The following is a 21408-nucleotide window of genomic DNA, read 5'->3' as shown; positions in this document are numbered from 1 at the left end:
TGTTCACTTTGTAGTGGCCAAGAAACAGGGGAAGAGAAAATCCAGGAAGAGGCTAGGACAAGATATAGCATCTGAGAACGTGCCCTTAGTGACCAGCTTCCTCTACCTAGACCTCTCTTCCTACTTTTCTTTTCCTTTTTTCTTTTCTTTTCTTTTTGGTCTTTTCTAGACAGGGTTTCTCTGTGTAGTTTTGCGCCTTTCCTGGAAATCACTTTGTAGCCCAGGCTGGCCTCAAACTCACAGAGATCCGCCTGCCTCTGCCTCTGCCTCCTGAGTGCTGGGATTAAAGGCGCGCGCCACCACTGCCCGGCTCTTCCTCCTTTTCATTAATGTTACCCTATGATTAGCCCTTCAAAGGATTAATCTGCTCATCAAGTCAGAGTCCTCGGGATCTAGTGGTTTCTGGAAATGCTCTCACAGACACACCCAGGTGCGTTCCACTGCTCCCTTAGGTATTTCTTCACCACAGCCAATTTTGAAGAACTGAGAGACTTTGTGCTTCTGGGTTTTCTTAAGAGACCCATGGATGCAGAGTGGTGGGCTTTGGCCACCTGCTTGGCCAGCCAGAGCCAGGCACATGCTACGGGGCGATAGATTCTCAAGCTTCAGGATTTCCTATGACTTACTATTACTGTTATTTTTGTCAGTATAATTTTCTCGCCTTATCGGCCTTGCTAGATTATGTTACCTGCCTGATCTTGTGGACGTTTCAGTTCATATCCCTGACCCAAGAGTTAGTTGTGATGGTTTCCACAGGTCGGAGCACATAGGTGGTCACAGAGCTGCAGACTCGACTCGGGCTGAGCCAGGCAGAACTGGGGCTGGGGCTTCCGTATGATAGCACTTGTGTAGCATGGCTTGATCCCAGCACCACCAAAACCAACCAGACAGATGGATGACAAACCAAGGGACTTTGTTCTCAAAGCCTACCCTGTTCTTCCTACTGAAATCACATTTGGAAAAGGACATCATCATCATCATCAGAAATGATGATTCAGAAGCATTAACCCACATCACCTCAGCGACTCATACTAGTAGTCACGCCCATTGTGAAACATAGGTGATTCAAGGGCCCTGTCCAGGCATGAAAGCTGCATCCCTGGAGCTTGCTGCACAGCCTGCACACATGATCATGCATGCGGCAGCTCTGTGAGTAGGAGTCTGTTTTCCACAGCAGCTGTTGCCTTGTGAACCTTGTTTTATTACATTATAAAAGAGTACTTACTGGCGGAGGGTGATGTTTGCATGCATGCCACAGTGTACACGTGGAGGTCAGAGGACAACCTGAGGGAGTGGATTTTTTCCTTCCACCCTGGGAGTCCTGGGGGTCAAACTCAGGTGTTCAGGCTCGGTGGCACACACCTGTACTCTGCCTGAGCTGTCTTCCCAGCCTGCTCTGTGAATCTTGTAAGTTTTAGGAGCATGCTGGGTCTTCTGAGTTTTCTTTACTTCTTGAGACTTCCGGTTTTCACTTCCTTTCTGAGTCTTATGAGCCCCCCCCCTCCCTCCAGGAGGGATGTTTGAAATTGGGTGAACTATCTGAACAGCAGAGTGTAGTGAGAATAAAGATGAGATGTCATTTTCTACCTATTGTAACGGAACATTTGGAAGGTGTAAAACGGTTGTGGAGAAGACCATCTCATAGTTATATGTGTATAGGTTGGTATAGCCTGAATTTGGCATGTGTATCAAACGTGGAGCTTGATTTTTAATAATTAAGTCTAAAGCTGCATATGGTGGCATCTACCCATGATCCTAGCATTCAAGAGGTTAAGGCAGGAGGATTATGAATTTAAGGCCAGCCTTGGCCGCATAGATAGTTCAAAGCTGTTCTGGGTTATATAGTAAGACTCTGTCTCAAACAAAAATAAATAAATAAAAATTAAAATTAAGCCGGGTGATGGTGACACCCACCTTTAATCCCAGCACTTGGGAGGCTGAGGCAGGCAGATCTCTGTAAGTTCAAGGCTAGCCTGGGCTACAGAGTGAGTTCCAGGACAGGCGCAAAGCTACACAGAGAAACCCTGTCTCAAAAAAAATTTTTTTTTTTTTTAAAAAAGACAAGGGGGTAAGAAGGTACAGCCTAGTGGTAGAGCAGGTAGTTAGTGATTATAGTTGAAACTCTGTGCTCAACCCCAGCAATCACCCCACAAGTAAATAAATAAGTGAAAGAGAAGACAGAAAAGTCTGTGGAAACAGTCATATAAGGCCACAGCATCTGCTACAGAACCCTGAATAGACTCATGACATGGTGTGCAACATCAAGTCCTTTTAGACAGTGAGATTGATCAGTGTTCATGGAAAAGGAAAGGCTCATGGAATAGAAAGGGGGAAACCTAACATTATATAGAGCACAATCCATTTTCCAGCTAAGAGTTGGTATAAAAACCGTTGAGGAAGGACTTTTTAGCAGTAGCCATGGCTAGGTGCTGAACTGGGGGTTGATTTTTATTTCCTTCCTTCTTCCTTCCTCCTTCCTTCCTTCCTTCCTTCCTTCCTTCCTTCCTTCCTTCCTTCCTTCCTTCCTTCCTTCCTTCCTTCCTTCCTTCCTTCCTTCCTTTCTTTCTTTCTTTCTTTCTTTCTTTCTTTCTTTCTTTCTTTCTTTCTTTCATGTATATGTATGCTCTATAGACTTTGTGCCAGGAGAGGGCATCAGATCCCATTACAGATGGTTGTGAGCTACCATGCTGGGAATAGAACTCAGGACCTCTGGCAGAACAGCCGGTGCTCCTAACCCCTGAGCCATCTCTCCAGCTCCTTCTTAATTTTTATTTCTTGAATTTTCTTTTTGTGTGTGTGTATGTGTGTGTGTGAGGTATACACATTGCTTAATGGAAAAGAATAAGGGTCCTTTTTAAATCTATTTGCTTTTATCAGTAGTTTGGAAGATCTTGTTTAAGTCTTTTAAGAAGGAAATGAGTTGATCACTAAGTGTCAGATGTTAACCTTTGGTGTGAGCGTATATGTTGGTGGTGGGTGTGGAATTATAGGGACTCACTTGAGGTTTCTGCAATTAGCTTCTTATTCTTAGGAGAACCAGAGGCGGAAAAAATAGTGCTGTGATGAGCCCCGAGGGCACTGTTGAGCTCTGTGCTGCACCATGCTGGGTCATAGAGAGTATGGGCAAGACTCCCTGAGCCTCGCCCTCCCAAACTGTAGACTGTGTCATTTAAGAAGAAGAACTTTGTTATGACATCTCAAAAGTTACCTTGATTCAATGATGGTACCTCACACGTAGTCTAGTTCCTGATGTGTCTAATTGTCGTTAATTTTGATTTTCATTTTTGCAGTACTGAGAATTGAGCACAGGACTTCTTCATTCATGCCAGTGAATATTCATGATGAATATTACATACCATACGCCACAATCCCAGCTACTCTAAATGTTCTTAAAACCATCTTTAAAACTCTTCCCCCAGCTCCAGAATAAAGCCAAGGCTCTGATTCAGCTGTTTTCTCTTTTCTTTTAATTTAGATTCTAGAAACATCTCTTGGCCCTTTATTTTGTTTTTCATGATATTTGAAGCACCCACATCAGTTGACTTATGGAATGACTCTCATCCTACACTTATCTGCTTGCTACCTTATGATAACATCCAGACTAAACTTCTGTCTTGAGGTTTCTATTGCTGTGAAGAGACACCATGACCACGGCTACTCTTATAAAGGGAAACATGTAATAAGGTGGCTTACAGTTTCAGAGGTTCAGTCCATTATCACCAGGGTGGGACATGGTGGTGTGCAGGCAGATATGGTGCTGGAGAAAGACCTGAGAATTCTATATCTTGATCCAAAGGCAACAGAAAGTGAACTGCACGCTGAACTTCAGCATAGGAGACCTCAAAGCCCACTTCCACAGTGACACGCCTCCTCTAACAAGGCCACACCTCCTCTAACAAGGCCACACCTCCCAATAGTGCCACTTCCTATGAACTTATGGGGGCCAATAATATTCAAATTACTATAGCATCTTTGGCAGAATCCACACAGGTGGATGTGGATGTTTCTTAGCCAGCTCAGGAGCTTCTCATAATGTTGACAGGGTGCTGGCAATGCTTACTTAATGAATGGGAAACTTTAGTGCACAGAAGAAAGGACATTAAATATTCTGTGTATTTGATTTTTACACCTCTCATGAGCCCAAAGAAAATGCTTGTCCAGAGAAAAGAGGTAAAAAAGAGTAGCAAGTGTTTTATGATTTATTGATACCTTAAAGTGCTTCCCTTTTAATAGAAGCATGAAAGCGTTTTGTTGTTTATCCCTGTGCTGGATAGTTTTATGTCAACGTGACCCAGGCTAAAGCCATTTGAGAGAAGGGAATCTCAATTGAGAAAATGCCTCCACAAGACTGGGCTGTAGATAAGACCATAGGGCATTTAAAAAAAAAATTAATAATTGATGTGGGGGGGGCGGCGCAGCCCATGGTGGGTGGTGCCATCCCTGGGCTGGTGGTCCTGGGTTCTGTAAGAAAGCAGATTGAACAAGCCATGAGAACAAGCCAGTAAGCAGCACCCCTCCATGGCCTCTGCATCAGCTCCTGCCTCCAGGTTCCTACCCTGTTTGAGTTCCTGTCCTGACTTCCTTCAATGATGAACAGTGATGTGGAAGTGTAAGCCAAATAAACCCTTTCCTTTCCAACTGGCTTTTTGGTCATGGTGTTTCCTTGCAGGAGTAGAAAACTTAACTAAGTCGATCCCTAAATCTATGCAGACTGGTTGAGATTTGTATATATTTTTCTGTACTTGCTACTAGTATTGAATTCATGTCAGTACAGGGAATATGTTAAGACAGCTTTCTATTTATGCTGTTGATGTCAAAGTCTTAAAGTCATAAAATAAGACATTTTTTCTCTCACTTGTTATAAGAATATGGCTTTAATATCTAAGATTAGATATTTAACATTTCTCTCATATCTAGAGACTATTATTCTAGGACAGTTGACTCTGTTTCTAAATGCATTTTCATTGAAAGGTTTTATGTTTATTTAATGGCTATCTGTATTTTTGTCTGCATGTGTGTGTACACACCACGTGCATGTGGTAATCTGAGGAAGCCAGAAGAAAGTATTGGAATTCCTAGAACTGGAGTTAGAGAGGGCTGTGAGCTGCCATGTAAGTTCTGGGAACCAAACTTAGGTCGTCTGCAAGAGCAGCCAATGCTCTTAACCACTAAGCCATCCCTCCAGCCCACACATTCTTTTTTGTTTTGTAACTCCAGCTGGATTACATAAAATGTAGACTATTTTATTTATAGCAGCACAGCCCTCATTTCTGCTTCCAAGGGGGCAAGAATTCTTGGGGTCTTCTTGAGGCTTAACATTTAACTTGAGTCCATGAGTTTCTGTGAAGGTTTGATAATGCAGGGTTTTGACTTTCTTCTCAGGGCATCTTTTATGACCAAAACTGTGCCTTGTGGAAATGAACTTCACAAATTCCTCATCTGGGACACCGCTGGCCAGGAGCGGGTAAGTACACGCTGCTTCTGGCTTTCTAGAGACAAAATGGAGCTAGCCTCTGTATTTTGATAAGTTGTGGTCTTCTGTATTGATCTCCATCTGTTATAAAGAGAAGTTTCCTTGGTGAGGGGTGAGGACTACACTTATCTGTGGGTGTAAACACAAATGTTAAGATTGTTGTTAGGAATTATGCTGGTTTATAACCGTGGTAGTTGTAAGTTGACCTGGGCCAGTAGGTTCTTCTTCAGTGACAGGGTCCTAAGTGGGAGGTGGCCAGGAGATGAGAAGATAAAGAAGAATGTAGGAAAGTTTGGCATCAGGAGGTCTTGCATAAGCTGTGTCTTATGCCAAGCAAGCTTGTTAAGGAGTCCAGCATCTTATATACTATTTTCAGGGGTAAGAAATGGGACAAAGTCCGCAGAAGCTGCCGTACAGTGGGATGAAGTCAACAGGAAGCTTATCAGGCGATGTCGCACAAGGGCACACAGGGTATCTCAAAAGCATTGCAGTCCGAGCACACAGAGGCCTTGGAGACTGATACCCACAGCCCCACACTGTGGGAAGAGCTGGGTTCTCAGGATCTGAAGCCGAAGCCCCCTCAAGGCCTTGGCCTCAGGCCATTATCGGCTCTGCCAAGCGTATTTCTGGTTTTAGAGGAGGAGCTGTGTTCTTTCTCGAACATCAGGGTCTCAGGGAAAGCCTTGATTCAACCCAGCCCTCAACAGTAGTTTCTCCTCCAAGATCCGTTACTTCTCTAGCCCTGGATAGGTGGCTGGGTTTCCGGGACAAGACTTGAGTGGGTCTTAAGTCCAATTAGACAGCTGTTGGGTATTGACAAAGGATGTGCCCCTAGGGAGACCAGCTCCCTCTTTATCCCCCAGGGTACTCTTGAGGAGAGAGAAGTGAGAAGTATGTAGATAGAAATATAGAGGAGAGAGACAAAACATGGGTGGTGATGGCACACACCTTTGATCCTCTGCGGGAGGCAGAGGCAGGCAGATCTCTGTGGGTTCGAGGCCAGCCTGGTCTACAGAGTGAGATCCAGGACAGGCACCAAAACTACACAGAGAAACCCTGTCTCGGAAAAAAAAAAAAAAAAAAAGAAACATATAGCTCAGGAGGGCCTCTCCTGTGTCTACTAAAGGGCTATTAAAGGAACACCAAGGAGTGGAACAAAAGATCTCTCCCCAGCACAGCCTAGTGCAGACCATTCCAGGTACCTGGTGACCATGCATGTGGTCAAGCCGTCCCCTAATGCAGCCCTGCTGGGAAAAGCAAGCTCAGATCTCACTAGGAAGCTTTTGTGGGCTCCACAGTGCATTACTACTGTACCCACAGAGTTAGCATGCCATGCTGGCTCTTGTTGTGGTTCCTAGGCATTTTAGTTAGGTGGGCCTGCTGGCTGCTTCCCTTCCTTGGAAACTTACATGGCACCTTTTGGTATCATGAAAGCTGGTCCTCCGGGAGGAGGCTTTTAGATCAGTTTCGACTCAGGGGCCTCTGGGTCCTGTTTCTGAAGTGCATGATGTCTTCAGCGATGGGACTTCGTTTTCACCTCTGGGGGCGCAACCAAAGGCAAGAGCGATAGCCTGTAATATGTTGGAAGTCTCATAAACAACCCTGACCACCAACTCCTCTGAGGGCTTCTCATGCCTGGTTTTGGTAGATGGTTCTTGTCAGCTCAGATGGAAACATTTCATTTAGACTATTCTATATATTTAGACACCAATTTAAATGTTTTATAGGTATTTTTAGGTAAGTAAAAATATGATTCTGTTATAACTTTTTCATACATATTTACTGGTATTTTATGCCTGCCTTCCTCACCCCTCTCTAGTTAGACCCCGCCCATCATTCCCATTTACGCTATCAGATCACTGTACCCTGCTGTTCCCCTCTCCATTGCTCCCCCACTCCAATCCCCACTCTGGCAACCGATTGTTTTCATTGTGTCCCGGAGGTTTTGTTGGGTGGTGTTTTCATTTAAATTTCATTCCAGAAATTTTTTTTTATTTCTTTCTTGATTCCTTCCTTGATCCAGTCATACATTGCTTGTAGACAACAGATTTTGTTTCTTGGTCCATTCTGTCTGTGTGGTGTTCTGAATGAGAATGGCCACTATCAGCCCATATATTTGAATGTTGGGTTCCCAGTTGGTGGAACTGTGTAGGAAGGATTAGGAGGTGTGGCCTCGTTGGAGGAGGTGTGTCACTGGGGGTGGGCTTTGAGGTTTCCAATGCCCATGCTGGGCCCAGTCTTGCTCTCTTTCTGTCTTCTGCCTGCAGATCAGGATGTAATCCCTCAGCTTTTTCTTAAGTGCCCTGCTTACCTTCCTGCGTCCATGCTTCCTGTTATGATGGTCATGGACTAACCCTCTGGAAATGTCAGCAAATGCTCCCATTATGAGTTGCCTTGGTCATCAAGTCTTTTCACACAATAGAAAAGTAACTAAGACAACCTATTTCTTTTGATTGGAGAATTGAGGCCATTCATATTTAAAGTTTCTATTGAAATGTGTGTGTTAATTGCAGTGATTGTGTTGTTGATTTTGGGTGGCGTTGTTTGTGTTCTCAGTGGTAGTGATTACTGCTTTGTATTTCTTTCCACAGTCTCTTGGATTTGCTCATTTCTTTCTTCAACCTGAAATACTGCTTCCTATATATGTTTTAGGTTTGGTTTGTTGGATATACCTTTTTTTCCCCTAGGCTATTTATATCATGGCAAGTTTTCTTTCTCCTTAAACTATGGTGCATAGTTTTTCTGAGTGTGTTAGACTAGGTTGGCTGGACTGGAATACACTGCTCCAGGCTCTTCTGCCTCTCAGAGTTTCCACTGAGAAACCAGCTATTATTCTGATAGAATTTCCTTATATGCAACTTGTGTTTTTTCTCTTGTGGTTTTCTGGACCCTTCCTTTATTCTGTCTACTTATACCATGAGAATTTTCTGTCTGGTCTTGTCTATTTGGTGTTCTATATCTGTATGAATATATCTTTCCTTTGGTTGGGGACGTTGTCTTCTATGATCTTGTTGATGACCTGGTCTATGCCATTGACTTGGGATTCTTCCTCCTCACTGATGCCTATGATTTGGAGGGTTGGCTTGTACATGATGCCCTATGGCTCCTGTATGCCCTTTTCCTGTGTTTTTAATTTTTCTCATATTCCTCGCTAATTTGGTTCAGATCTTCTACTTCTCTTCTGCTTGTAGGGCTTCCCTTTGGGTTTTCTAGTTGAGTGATTAGGTTTTTCAGTTCCATCTTCGTTCCAGCTTGAGTCTTCTTCAGTGTTTCTGTGTCCTTATTGGATTCTGTTCTCAAGTCCTGGGTTGTCTTCATTTCTATCAGCCTTGCTTGAGTTTCCCTGGGCATCACACAGGCATTTATTCTAAGTTCTAATTTCACTGAGCTGTCTCCATGCCATCTTTAAACTCCTTGAATTCTTTGATGGAGTTTAGGATTGTTCTTTCTAATCCTGTGTTCTGGGTCTCATCTAAGTAATTCCCGTTGGCGAATATCTCTACAGGACTGGTAGGTCATGGGGGAGATCCTGGCTCGATCTTTCGTGTTATTTGTAGCTTTTTTGATGGGATCTGGGCATGTGGACTTCTTTTGTGGGTTCTCTGTCTGATGTGGACAGAACAGGTTGGGACAGAGGATGTGTGAGCTGGTTGGTTGGGCTTGGAGGCTGGAAATGACTGAGGTGGAATTAAACCAGGTGGCCAGAGGGGCCCAGGCTGGTGTGGAGGATATGCCCCTTGGTCCAAACCTGGAGTGTCAGGGTAGATCTGTCCGGGCGGAGAAGTGGGATGTGGTATGGGAGGTGCCTGGTCTAGAGATTGGTTGTAGTACAAGCAAGTGTGGCCAGACTAAGCTAGGACACTGGATCTGGGCCCTGGGCTGGATCTGGAGGGTTCCGAGGGGTCAGGCAGACTCACTTCACTAGACCCTGGAGAAGGTGTACACGATATGGCTGGGTGGAAAGTTTGGATCTTCAGCCTGCTTCCTCCTACAGCCTAGAACCACCTGCGTAGGGGCAGCACCCCCCACAGTGGGCTGGGCCCTCCCACATCAATCATTAATCAAGAAAATGCCCCTCAGCCCAACTTGGTGGGGGCATTTCCCCACTTGGGGTTCCCTTTTCCCAAATGACTCTAGCATGTTGACCAGAAACTATTTTACATTGACCAGCTTCTACGTTAATTCGCTTAATGACTTTGTCTGTCTCTAAAAGCCGTCTGTTTCTTGTCTTTCTCTCAATGGAAGAATAATCCTTAATTTTCATTATCTGATTCTTATACAGTGCTCAGGTAATATTCATCTTATAGAAGTCCTCCCTTTAAAACTGAAGTTCTTTTTTTGTTTGTTTGTTTTTTTGTTCTTTTGTTTTTCCGATACAGGGTTTCTCTGTGTAGCTTTGCTGGGTCCTTTCCTGGATCTCGCTCTGTAGACCAGGCTGGCCTCGAACTCACAGAAATCCGCCTGCCTCTGCCTCCCGAGTGCTAGGATTAAAGGCGTGCGCCACCACTGCCTGGCTAAAACTGAAGTTCTAAGCCGTCAGTGGTGGCATACACCCCAGACCTTGAGAGGCCGAGAGGAAGGAAGATCTCTGGGAGTTTAAGGCTAGCCTGGTCTACATACAGAGTGAATTCCAGGACAGCCAGAGCTACACAGAGAAACCCTGTCTGGAAAAACAAACAAACAAATAAACTGAAGTTCCAGTAATTTTAGGGTAAAGCATTTTAAAGAGTATTTTAAGAATTGGATAATTTCCTGGCCTACAAATGCTAATCTCATTAAAATGTCTGTTCTTCTTCAGCTGCTAACTTGAGAGCAAAGACTTTTTTTTCTTTCTTCTGGTTTTTCAAGAGAGGGTTTTGTGGCTGCGTTCCTGCTGAGCTGCACCTGGCCTGGCTCTGGAGGTACCCCCCCCCCTCCGCCCCCAGCTCTAGTCCTTCCTCTGTTTAGCCACACCTTTTGTTTCTCTTACCTTTTGTTTCTCTTATCACCCTATGTGAATCTTGTCTGAGAGTCAAGGATCCAAGAGTCCCCCAAGGATCAAAGGCCTATGCAAAACTTGGTCCAGGAAACCTGGAAAACTGTGGTACCTGGTAAATCAAGTAATTTGCACTTTTGGGTTGCTTTGAAGGTACGGAAATTAACTGGCTAAACTGTAATAGAGAGTAAATAAAAAATGCCCTAGGCGAAGGGAAAGTGCTTCATTCCCTCGAGGCTAGACACCCCCTGCAGCCATGAAAGGCTAGATTCATTCTTAAGATGCCTCTGAGTCTTCATTCAATGAACCCTCATGAACCCACACACCTGTGATGTGACACACAGTTGCAGAGTTTCACTGTGTAGCCCTGGCTATCCTAGAACTCTCTGTAGACCAGGTTGGTCTTGAACTCACAGAGATCTGCCTGCCTCTGCCTCCCAAGTGCTGGGATTAAAGGCGTGAGCCACCACCACCTGGTGAGGGCACAGACTTTTATAAAGTGCAGGCCTGGGGACCTTCTCTAAGCTGCCAGTCAGCTGTGCCTGCTGATCCCCAAATCCAGGTAACATATTCACAGAGAAATGTGTGTCTAGAGGGTGGCTCATGTCTACTCACCTGGGTTTCTTTGCAGCTGATTGGCTGTTTTTTACTCACTTATTTGTTTGGCCTCTGGGTTGTCATAGAAACTCAAGAGTTTTGCCTGGTTGCCTTGGCCATGAAACAGGTGCTTTTAAGAAGGATGCTCGGTCAGTTTCACAGGAAACCCGCTTGGCAGGAGCAAGCAACAGTACTGCCTCTACTGTCCACTGATGTTCCTTGTGACTTGTGTGTTCAGACGTTGCCAGAATGCCCTGGATGTGATATCCTCTCTCCCCTGCACTGTGGTGTCCCTGGGCCTACCCTCATTGACAAGCGAGGTCATACATCACAGAGAGGTCGAGGATGCTGCTACTCACAGGCACATGGCGAATGAGGCATAAAGCTGAAATCTGACTGAGCAATCTGGGTCCAGGCTTTCCTTTTTATTTATTTTTAATAGAAACCATACAGTTGAAAACGAAATCACCCACCCAGTTATTTCTAGTGTTGGCACAGCCTGTCTGTCACTCTTCTCCTCTTTTCTGTGCATTGATAGCTTTCTCGGGGAGGTCATGGCTCTGAGATCAGCTATTTCCTTTGGATTGTACTGTGCCACCTAGGAGAGACGTCTGAGTGGTCTCCACAGAGCACTGCTGTTTACTGACCTGCTCTAGTGAGCTGATTGCGTTCAGTGAATTCGGTACTCCATCCCACTGACTGTGGAAACTCTGCCCAGTTTCTATGTCAAAGGGAAATAACACCAGGAAAATTTGTTGATATTTCTAATAATCTTAATTTCTTTTTTTTTTTTTTTCTTTTTTCTGTTGGTTTTTCTAGACCAGTCTGGCCTCAAACTCACAGAGATCCACCTGCCTCTGCCTCCCGAGTGCTGGGATTAAAGGCGCCCGCCACCACTGCCTGGCCATAACCTCAATTTCTAATTGTCTTAGTCTGTTTTCCTAACATTTGGCTGCTGTGGGTTGTGGGCACTGCTGATTATATTAACGTGTGTGTGTGTGTGTGTGTGTGTGTGTGTGTGTGTGTGTGTGTGTATGCATATGTATATTATTATGGTTCTGAATATGGAATGGAGCCACCTCCAGCCCTACATTCATAATTCCTAGGAGCACTGTGTGGCAGTGATATCCATCTTTGTGCTGCTGGGAAGGAGGTTTCCGGTTTGGCTAACGATTTCAGGTGTATGTTTTCAGAATAGAGGAGGGTGTGTGTGGGTGCCAGCTGCAGGGCCTACAGCCGTCGGTCGGTCTTGCTTCCCCTCAGTGGCCTGACCTGGTTATTCTCGGGCTGGCCTGGCGTGCTGTCCTTCGATGGAGTCTCCAGTCTGTCCAGCTTCTCAATTGTTTCTGCAGCTTGTTGCCAGCTTTAATTGTGGTTGTAATGACATTGCCTTATGGAGGAGCTAAAAATAAATTCTTGGCCACTGCCTGTGCCTATTGCTATTTGTTCTGTTTCATTAATCATTGGAGTCCGGTGGGTTTTATTACACACACACACACACACACACACACACACACACACACACACACACGTCTTTGTAGAAATCTGCCACCATCCTCCTCTCAGAATTTTAAACAAGCAATGTCTTTGGGGCAACATTGTAGCAATATAATGACACAGGTTTCAGTGTTGGCAGAGGGCGAGCACTCTGTTAGTGAGTCACTGTTTGTTCACCTGGGAGGGGAGTGTGCCAGCTTCTGCCTGGCACACACAGTGTGCTAGCGAATGCCCTGCTTGCCGTCCAACACCAGTTCTCTTGTATTTGTGGCACAAATTGTGGTAGTCTGCAAGTTATTTTCTCCGTGAGCACAGACGTCCATTCCTTCCCGGTTGAAAGGTGTGTTGGGCCTTGATAGGCAACCTGCATCTTGCTTTCTTCATGCAACCTGAAATCTGCAAGAGCAGCAAGTGTTCTTAGCCACTGAGCCACCCCTCTAGCCCCTTGTTTTATATATATATATATATATATATGTGTGTGTGTGTGTGTGTGTGTGTGTATGTATATGTATATGTATATGTATATGTATATATATAAACAAAACATTAAAAATGAAAGAAACTGTAAGAAAAAACAATAGTAACACTATAAGGAAGCCAGAGCTGGGTGTCACAGGTTTGTAACCCCAGTTTCTCAGGAGGCTGAGGCGAGAGGTTAAATTTCAGTCACGCCTAGTGGCCCACACCTTTAGTCCCAAAACTCGGGAGGCAGAGGCAGGCAGATCTCTGTGAGTTTGAGGCCAGCCTGGTCTACAGAGTGAGTTCTAGGCCAGCCAGGGCTACACAGAGAAACCCTGTCTTGAAAAACCAAACAGACAGATAAAAAACTTCAAGGCTTTATGGGGTTAGGGTGAGTTCAAGGACTACTGGGTGATTTAAGAAGGCCCGTTTTCAAAAATAAAAGGTGAGGCTAGGGGGGCATCTTGTGTCTGCAGACCTAGCGTTTGAGAGCAGCTGAGGCAGAGGGATCACCATGAGTTTGAAGCCAGACTGGGCTACAGAGTGAGACTGTGTCTCAAAACAAAGTAAAAAAGGTTGGGGAGGCTGGGGCTGGAGAGAGAGCTCAGCAGTTAAGAACACTTGCTGCTCTTACAGAGGACCTGGGTTCAGTTCCCAGCACCCACATTAGACAGCGCACAACCATCTATAACTACAGCTCCAAGGGATCTTACTCCCTCACTGTGGAACGATCCTTTTCTACATTATGAATATGTATTACTCTCATTGGTTAATAAAAAGCTGACAGGCTGGCAGCTGGGCAGGAAGTTAGGTGGGAAAGCCAAACTGAGAATGATGGGAAGAAGGAGGGTAGAGTCAGGGGAGCTGAGAAAGAAGACAGCCAGCTGCTGACCAAGCAGGACATGTAAAAGATGAGGTAACAAGCCATGAGCCATGTGGCAAAGCATATATAGAAATATGGGTTAATTTAATTATAAGAATTAGCTAGTAACAAGCCTGAGCTATTGGCCAAACATTTATAATTCATATTCAGCCTCTGAGTCGGTTATTTAGGACTGTGTGGTCAGGACAGGAAACATTTGTTTACGCTCCCTCCTTTGGCCTTTTGGGAACCTGTGTTGTGGGGAGCCTACTAGAGAAGACCACTCAGGTAGTTTATAGCCTATCAAAAGTCTTTATTCCAGCCAGCTGGGCTACACTCAGATATTTGGGATCCAAGTATAGCCCTGAGCGTTTAACAAGCAATAATTCTCAACTTGTGGGTCATGACCCCTTTAAGACCGTTGAAAATATCAGATATTTACATTATGATTCATAACAGTAGCAAAATTACAGTTATGAAGTAGCAATGAAAATAATTTTGCCGGGCGGTGGTGGCGCACGCCTTTAATCCCAGCACTTGGGAGGCAGAGGCAGGCGGATCTCTGTGAGTTCGAAGCCAGCCTGGACTACCAAGTGAGTTCCAGGAAAGGCGCAAAGCTACACAGAGAAACCCTGTCTCGAAGAAAAAAAAAAAAGAAAAAAAAAAAAGAAAGAAAATAATTTTATGGTTCCACAACATGAGGAACTGTATTAAAGGGTCAAGCATTAGGAAGGTTGAGGACCACTGCTCTAGAGCAAGGAAGGGGTTTTTAAAAGCAAAAGCCACATCCTGGTATCTTGCTCAGCAGCTGCTGGGGTTGGGGCAGGTTTTACACAGGAGCCAAGATAAATTCAAGCTGGGACATCTTCCCCAACCCACCCCCTGACAGGGTTCCTCTGTATAACAGCCCTGGCTGTCCTGGAACTCGCTGTGGCTGGTCTTGAACTCAGAGATCCACCTGCCTCTGCCTCCCGAGTGCTGAGATGCACCACCACCACCTGGCAGCTGGGGCATCTTGACCGTGGTTTCCTAGAATAGAGTTGGGCAATTTTCCACGGGGTTTATCATCAAGGAGATCAAATTCTAGTCGAACCTAAAATGACCACAGCAAGAATACAAGATGGAGGAGCCTCTGTCCTGTCTTCCTGTCACACCTGCACTCACATGCACAGCACCCACACACGGACATAAACCCAGACACATAAAATGCAATTTTAAAATCTTTAAAAATAAGCCCAAACTGTATACTTACAGAAAAACTGCAAAAGTAACCCAGCAATTCACTAGGTTGGGGTGGCCACAGCTAGCTAAGAAAGCCCAGGTTCTTAGGCGATTCAGAGGTGTAGTGGAGCTAGCAAAGGCCAAGCTAGGAGAAGGTTGTTTCAGCCCGTACTGCACTCACCAAGGTATGTGATGACCAGAGGCAATCTTGTGTGTGGTGAGGGAGTAGGTGTTTGGTAATCTTCAGTAAGAGGAGCTGTAAGTACAGCATGGAGTCCAGCAAAGGCAGCCATGAAGAGTCACGGCTGATAGTTTAATCTTCTATGGGCCTCTGTTGGGTTCTCTGTTGGAGTCTCAACCAGTTTGTTGGAGGGGCAACTTCACAGGCTTGATTCAGACATCGGAATAAGTGATGGTGGACGTTTTCTGCAGACTGCTAACATTCACACAGGGAACAGAAGGGAAAGCTTTGACTTTTCTCTCTGAGCCTTACCCTGGGGAGGAAGTTTTGGCATTCCTCCAATGGTCGAAGGCTGTGGAGTCCTTGACACGGCCATGTCAGCCCCCCACATTCACTCGGGACCTCACTCAGGCTTTTCCTGCTTCCTACCGGGAACAGTGTAGAGAAAGAGCCGGTGAAGGGAGCCGCGGCTGTGGAAGTCTCCTTGCTCTTCCTCTCTCGCAGCCCCCTCTTGACTCCTTCTCGACTCACTCAAACTGTGGCCTTGTCCTTCTTGTCTCAGGCTCCAGTTGCCTCGGGAGCCGTGGAACCCAGCTTTCGTACGATCTGGGCAAGCCACCCTGGTGGCTTCGGTGGTTAGAAGCCATAGTTACAGAGCATGCTTGTGTCTGCATTTGCTTCTTCGTCACTTGTTGGTACCTGGAGTATTACTCATCTTTCTTTTTCCAAAGCTCAGTTTCATCTAGATCCAGTTCCCATACACTTCATGTTTACAGTGTGGAGGTCGGTGGGGTCTGCAATATTCAGAATTGTGCAACTGTTACTGCAGTCATTTTTTTTTTTTTTTTGTTGTTGTTTTAGAACATTTTCATCTTTATGGAAAGAAGCTAGGGACACATTTGTCTTAGTTAGTGTTTCCATTGCTGCAGCAAAACACCATGACCAAAAAGCCAGTTAGAGAGGAAAGGGTTTATTTGGTTTTCACTTCCACATCACTGTTCATCACTGAAGGAAGTCAGGACAGGAACTCAAACAGGGCAGGATCCTGGAGGCAGGAGCTGATGCAGAGGCCATGGAGGAGTGCTGCTTACTGGCTTGCTTCCCACAGCTTCCTTAGCCAACCTTTTTTTTTTTTTTTCCTGAGACAGGTTTCTCTGTGTAGTTTTGGTGCCTGTCCTGGATCTCACTCTGTAGACCAGGCTGGCCTCGAACTCACAGAGATCCGCCTGGCTCTGCCTCCCGAGTGCTGGGATTAAAGTTATGTGCCACCGCTGCCCGGCCTTAGCCCGCCTTCTTATAGAACCCAGGACCGCCAGCACTCAGTAGGCAAAGGCAGGCAGATCCCTGTGATTCAAGGCCAGTCTAGTCTGCACAGCAAGTTCCAGGCTAGCCTAGGCTACTTAGGGAGCCAAACACCAGCATTCATCACTTTTTCCTTCTGTCTGTGTGGTGAGCTGTCTCCGTTCCTGTTACTATTCTTTCTTCCCCCATGGTGGAGTCTGCTCACAAACTGTGTGTGAATTGTCAGATGTCATATAACTGTGAGTAATGTAGTGCAGAACCCATGTTTAAGCATAAAATCTATGTGTGCTTCATATCTATCTTTTATATACAGCCTGAAAGTAAAGCTGCGTAGTGTTTTATTGTTACTGGCACCTTGTGGCATTCCGTCTTCAAATATTGGAACATTTTGAATTTTCAGAGACTATACTGTGGACTGTTTATTTGTTCATTGGCTGATAGGCATTTGGGATATTTCCACTTTGGGCTATTATGGGTAATGGTGCTGTGAACATTTATGTTTCTGTGTGGGTGTGTGCTACTTGAGCATCGTGGGTAAAATGTCTAAGAGTCGACTCAGTGGGTTATGTGGTAGCTATGGTTACCATTCAGAAGAGCCTGTGGTTACCAGAGTGGCTGTGCCATTTTAGATTCCCACCAGTAATGCTCAAGGTCGTAGCTGCTCCACATTGTCACCGGCCAGTGTCACCAAAATGCACACTTATGTTTTCTTCCAAGATCCTTATAATTTTGGTACTTATTTATGCTTCTGCGCTCCACTTGGAGTTGACTTTTGTGCATCTTGTGTGGAAGGGATCCAACCTTACTTGATACGTCAGGCTAGTCAGTTGTCCCACTGGGACTTATTGGAAATGCTACTCTTTGCCCAGCTGACTACCTGGCACCTTCATTGAAAAGCTGCTGAGCGTCAATGTGAGGCTTTCGTTCTGGCCTTGAGTTTACTTCCCTTGACCTAGACGCTCACCCTACACCAGTACCACGCCACTCTCAGGACCATCTTTGTTCTAGGATTTGAAAAGAAGTGTGAGCTCTCTGATTTTCTTCTTTTCTGAGCTTGTTTAGACTCACCTCATCTGTTTAGACACACATTTCCACTGAAAATCAGCCTTCAGAGAATCGGCTTTCACAGAGAAGCCAGTCAGATTTTTTAAACTTAATTTTTAAAACTGCATTTTATTTATCTTGTGTTCTTATATGTGTGTATGTGTGTACCTCAGGCAGGCAGTTTTACCCACTAAACTATCTTTTTGTTTGTTTGTTTGTTTTGTTTTGTTTGAGACAGGGTTTCTCGGTGTAGTTTTGGTGCCTGTCCTGGATCTCTCTCTGTAGACCTGGCTCTACCCACTGAACCATCTTGCTGGACCATTAATTTTTCTCTTTTAGTGTCTAAAATAATGGATTTCATGTATGTCTATCTTTGTGATTTGCTCATGTTCATCCAACCGTTACCTCTTTTGACCTGCCCTCCATTTGTGTCCTGCTGGCATCCTCCCCCAAACTTGTCCCCCTCTGTTTTCATTTCACACACATATAAAATTGTATATAGAGTCTGTATATGGAAGAAAACATTGACTATTTGTCTGTCTCCCCCATTATCCTCTCTTGATCCCCCTCTCCATTTCTCTCCTCTTTAGAGGATTTTTCCTCTCCTTCATGTCGTCCCTTCTACTTTCATCTCTATCTATATGTATGTATGTATGTATGTATGTATGTATGTATGTATGTATATATCTATCTATCTATCATCTATCTATCTATCTACCTACCTATCTATCATCTATCTATCTAGTTATCATCTGCCTATTATCTATTATCTGTCTCTACCTACCTGCCTACCTACACACACACACACACACACACACACACACACACACACACACACACACACGCAACATACACGCACACACATATAAATTAATTTAAAAAATTTTACATATGAGAGAAATATAATATTTGTCTGAGTGTGGATTATTTCACTTATTTTCTTGAAAATGATGTCATTTCATTCTTCTTTAGGGCTGAGTGAGACTCTGTTGTGTGTGTGTGAGTATGTGTGTGAGTGTGTGTGTAGGTCACAGTGTGTGTATATCACAGTTTCTATACATTCATCTGTTGGTAGACATCTCGGCTGGTTCGATGTCTTGGCTGTTGTGAATAGTGTTCCAGAAGCCAGGTATGTGTCAGGATTCCTGGTCATGCCAACTTACGTTTCTTTGGGTGTGTACCCAGGAATGCCATGTGACCAGATCACATGGCAGCTGTAGTCTCTGTTTTTTGAAGATCATCCATAGTGACCTCAGTCGTGGCTACAGCACCTTTCTTTCCCACCACCAGTGCGTAAGGATTCCCACATCTTCACCAGCCTTTGTTCTGTATCGTCTTTCTGATTGCAGGGAGATGGAATCCCCGTGTAGTTTTGGGCTTGTAGTTCTCAGATGGCTAAATATTTATTTCTTGACCGTTTATTTCTTTTTTTAGAAATGTCTGTTCAATTTATTGGCCCATTTAAATTTTATTATTTATTGTTATTAGTATCGTATGTGGGCATGATGTGTATGTGAATGTGTGCATGCCACACTTCATATGTAGAGGTCAGAAAATAACTCTGTGGTTGGTTCTCCTTCCGTGTGTGTGTGTGTGTGTGTGTGTGTGTGTGTGTGTGTGTGTGTGTGTGTGTGTGTTTCCAGGGATCGAACTCAGGCCATCAGGCTTGCCCGACAAGCACTGTTACAGGCTGGGTCATCTCATTGTCCCAGTTTGTCCATCTTATCATTTATATGATTTTTTTTATCATATCTGGCAATTATTTCTTTTGCTATGTCAAAGACTTTGTCAGTTTATTCGCGCCTCACCGGGTAGGCCTCACTGACCTTGGATTTACTGCATTTCTCCTGCCCAATATTCCCGAGTGCTGAGATTACGGGTGTGCCACCATGCCCAGCAGCCATTTGTCAGGTATTTCCTGGGACACTGGAATCTTTTGACAAAAGTCCTTCTTTTTTTTTTTTTTTTCGGTTTTTCGAGACAGGGTTTCTCTGCGTAGCTTTGCGCCTTTCCTGGAGCTCACTTGGTAGCCCAGGCTGGCCTCGAACTCACAGAGATCCGCCTGGCTCTGCCTCCCGAGTGCTGGGATTAAAGGCGTGCGCCACCACCGCCCGGCGACAAAAGTCCTTCTTTATGCCTATTTGTTGAAATGTTTTCCTCTGGCAGGTTTAATGTATTTGATATTTAATTTTTTCATTTTTATTGAGACAGGGTCTCACTATGTAGTTCTGGCTGAACTGGAACTTACTATGTACACAGGGACACCCTGGAACTCGGAGATCCACCTGCCTCTGTCTCCTGAGTGCTGGATTGAAGGTGTGCACCGCCGATCCTGGCCCTCAAAGTATTTGGTCTTTCAGTCAGGTCTTTGATCCATTTTGAATTGATTATTTTGAGAGGCAGAGACCTAGGTTAAGTCTTGTCCAGAGACAGATGCAATCTGAAACTGTATACCCCAACATTTACTTCATATACATTTACAATCCTTGTATTTTCTTGATGGATTGTTCCATTTTAATATAGAGTGACCTTATTTATCTTTTCTTAATAATTTTGGCCTGGAATTTATTTGGTCAGACATAAACATATGTACTCTTGCTTGTTATCAGCCCCCACCTGCTTGGTATATTGACTTCTATCCTTTTATTTTTACCCTGAATGCATCTTTGATAGTGAACTATGTTTCTTGTAGACAGCAAACAGTTGTGTTAAAAAATTCCAGTTAGTTAGCCTGTATCTTTTACTTGGTGAGTTCTTACATTTAGGATTGTTATAGAGGGGGTATATTAGTCAGGCTTCTCTAGAGGAATATAACTGATAAAATTATATATATTTATATATATACATTGAGTGTATATGTATATCACATATATATATATATATATAAATATAATGAACATATAATTGTGACAGCTGTTCTTGGTTGTCGACTTGACTATATCTGGAATGACCTATAATCCAGAAGTAGAGGGCACACTTGTGTTCTAGATCTTGAGGCAGGAAGACAACATGCCTTTGATCCAGATCTTGAAGCTGGGTGACATACACCTTTAATCCAGTTCTTGAGGTGGGAGGGTTCACCTTTACCTTTAATCTGGGCCATACCTTCTACCGGAAGCCTGTATAAGGACAATGGGAGAAGGAAGAGTTCGTTCTTCGCCTGTTTGCCCTTACCTTGTTAGACATCCATTCCTTCACTGGCATTGGAACCCACTTCTTTGGGATTCCAGCACATAGAGAAGACCAGCTGAGATACCCAGCCTTGTGGGACTGAGCAACTACTGGATTCTTGGACTTTCTATTCATAGCTAGCCAATGTTGGACTCAGCCTGTAAGTCATTCCAATAAATCCCATATATATTCATACATATATATATATATATATTCACACACATATAGATTCATTCTATAAGTTCTGTGACTCTAGAGAATACAATGCACACACACACACACACACACACACACACACACACACACACACACACACACAGGTTTTATTAGAATGGTTTACAGGTTGTCCTCCAGCTAATCCAACAATGGCTGTCTACCAATGGAAGGTCCCAGAATCTGGTAGTTAAATCTGCAAGGCTGGATGTCTCACCGGTCTTCCGTATATGCCAGAATCCTAAAGAAGTAGACTCTAATGCCATAAAAGAATGAGCTTGTCAGTGAGAACAAGGGCAAGATGGTAAAGAAAGAGCTTCCTTCCATGTCCTTCCATAGGCTGCCACCAGGAGGTGTGGCCCAGCTAAAAGTGGATCTTCCCATCTCAAAAGATCTGGATTAAAGGTGGGTCT

At 44.4% G+C, this 21408-nt stretch overlaps 1 protein-coding gene across 1 annotated transcript in view; it reads left to right on the top strand.

Moving 5' to 3' along the window:
• The window catches only part of Rab31 (RAB31, member RAS oncogene family), a 131239-nt gene that overhangs the window by 49253 nt on the left and 60578 nt on the right, over positions 1-21408 (top strand). The window contains exon 3 of the mRNA XM_006991847.4: positions 5383-5464. Within this exon, the coding sequence (XP_006991909.1) occupies positions 5383-5464 (82 nt within the window). The remainder of the gene's footprint in view (positions 1-5382; positions 5465-21408) is intronic.

Source organism: Peromyscus maniculatus, chromosome 13, assembly GCF_049852395.1.
Source record: "Peromyscus maniculatus bairdii isolate BWxNUB_F1_BW_parent chromosome 13, HU_Pman_BW_mat_3.1, whole genome shotgun sequence".
Classification (NCBI taxonomy): domain Eukaryota; kingdom Metazoa; phylum Chordata; class Mammalia; order Rodentia; family Cricetidae; genus Peromyscus; species Peromyscus maniculatus.
Note: the sequence above shows the minus strand (reverse complement) of the source record. Positions and strands in the feature narration are given on the sequence as shown.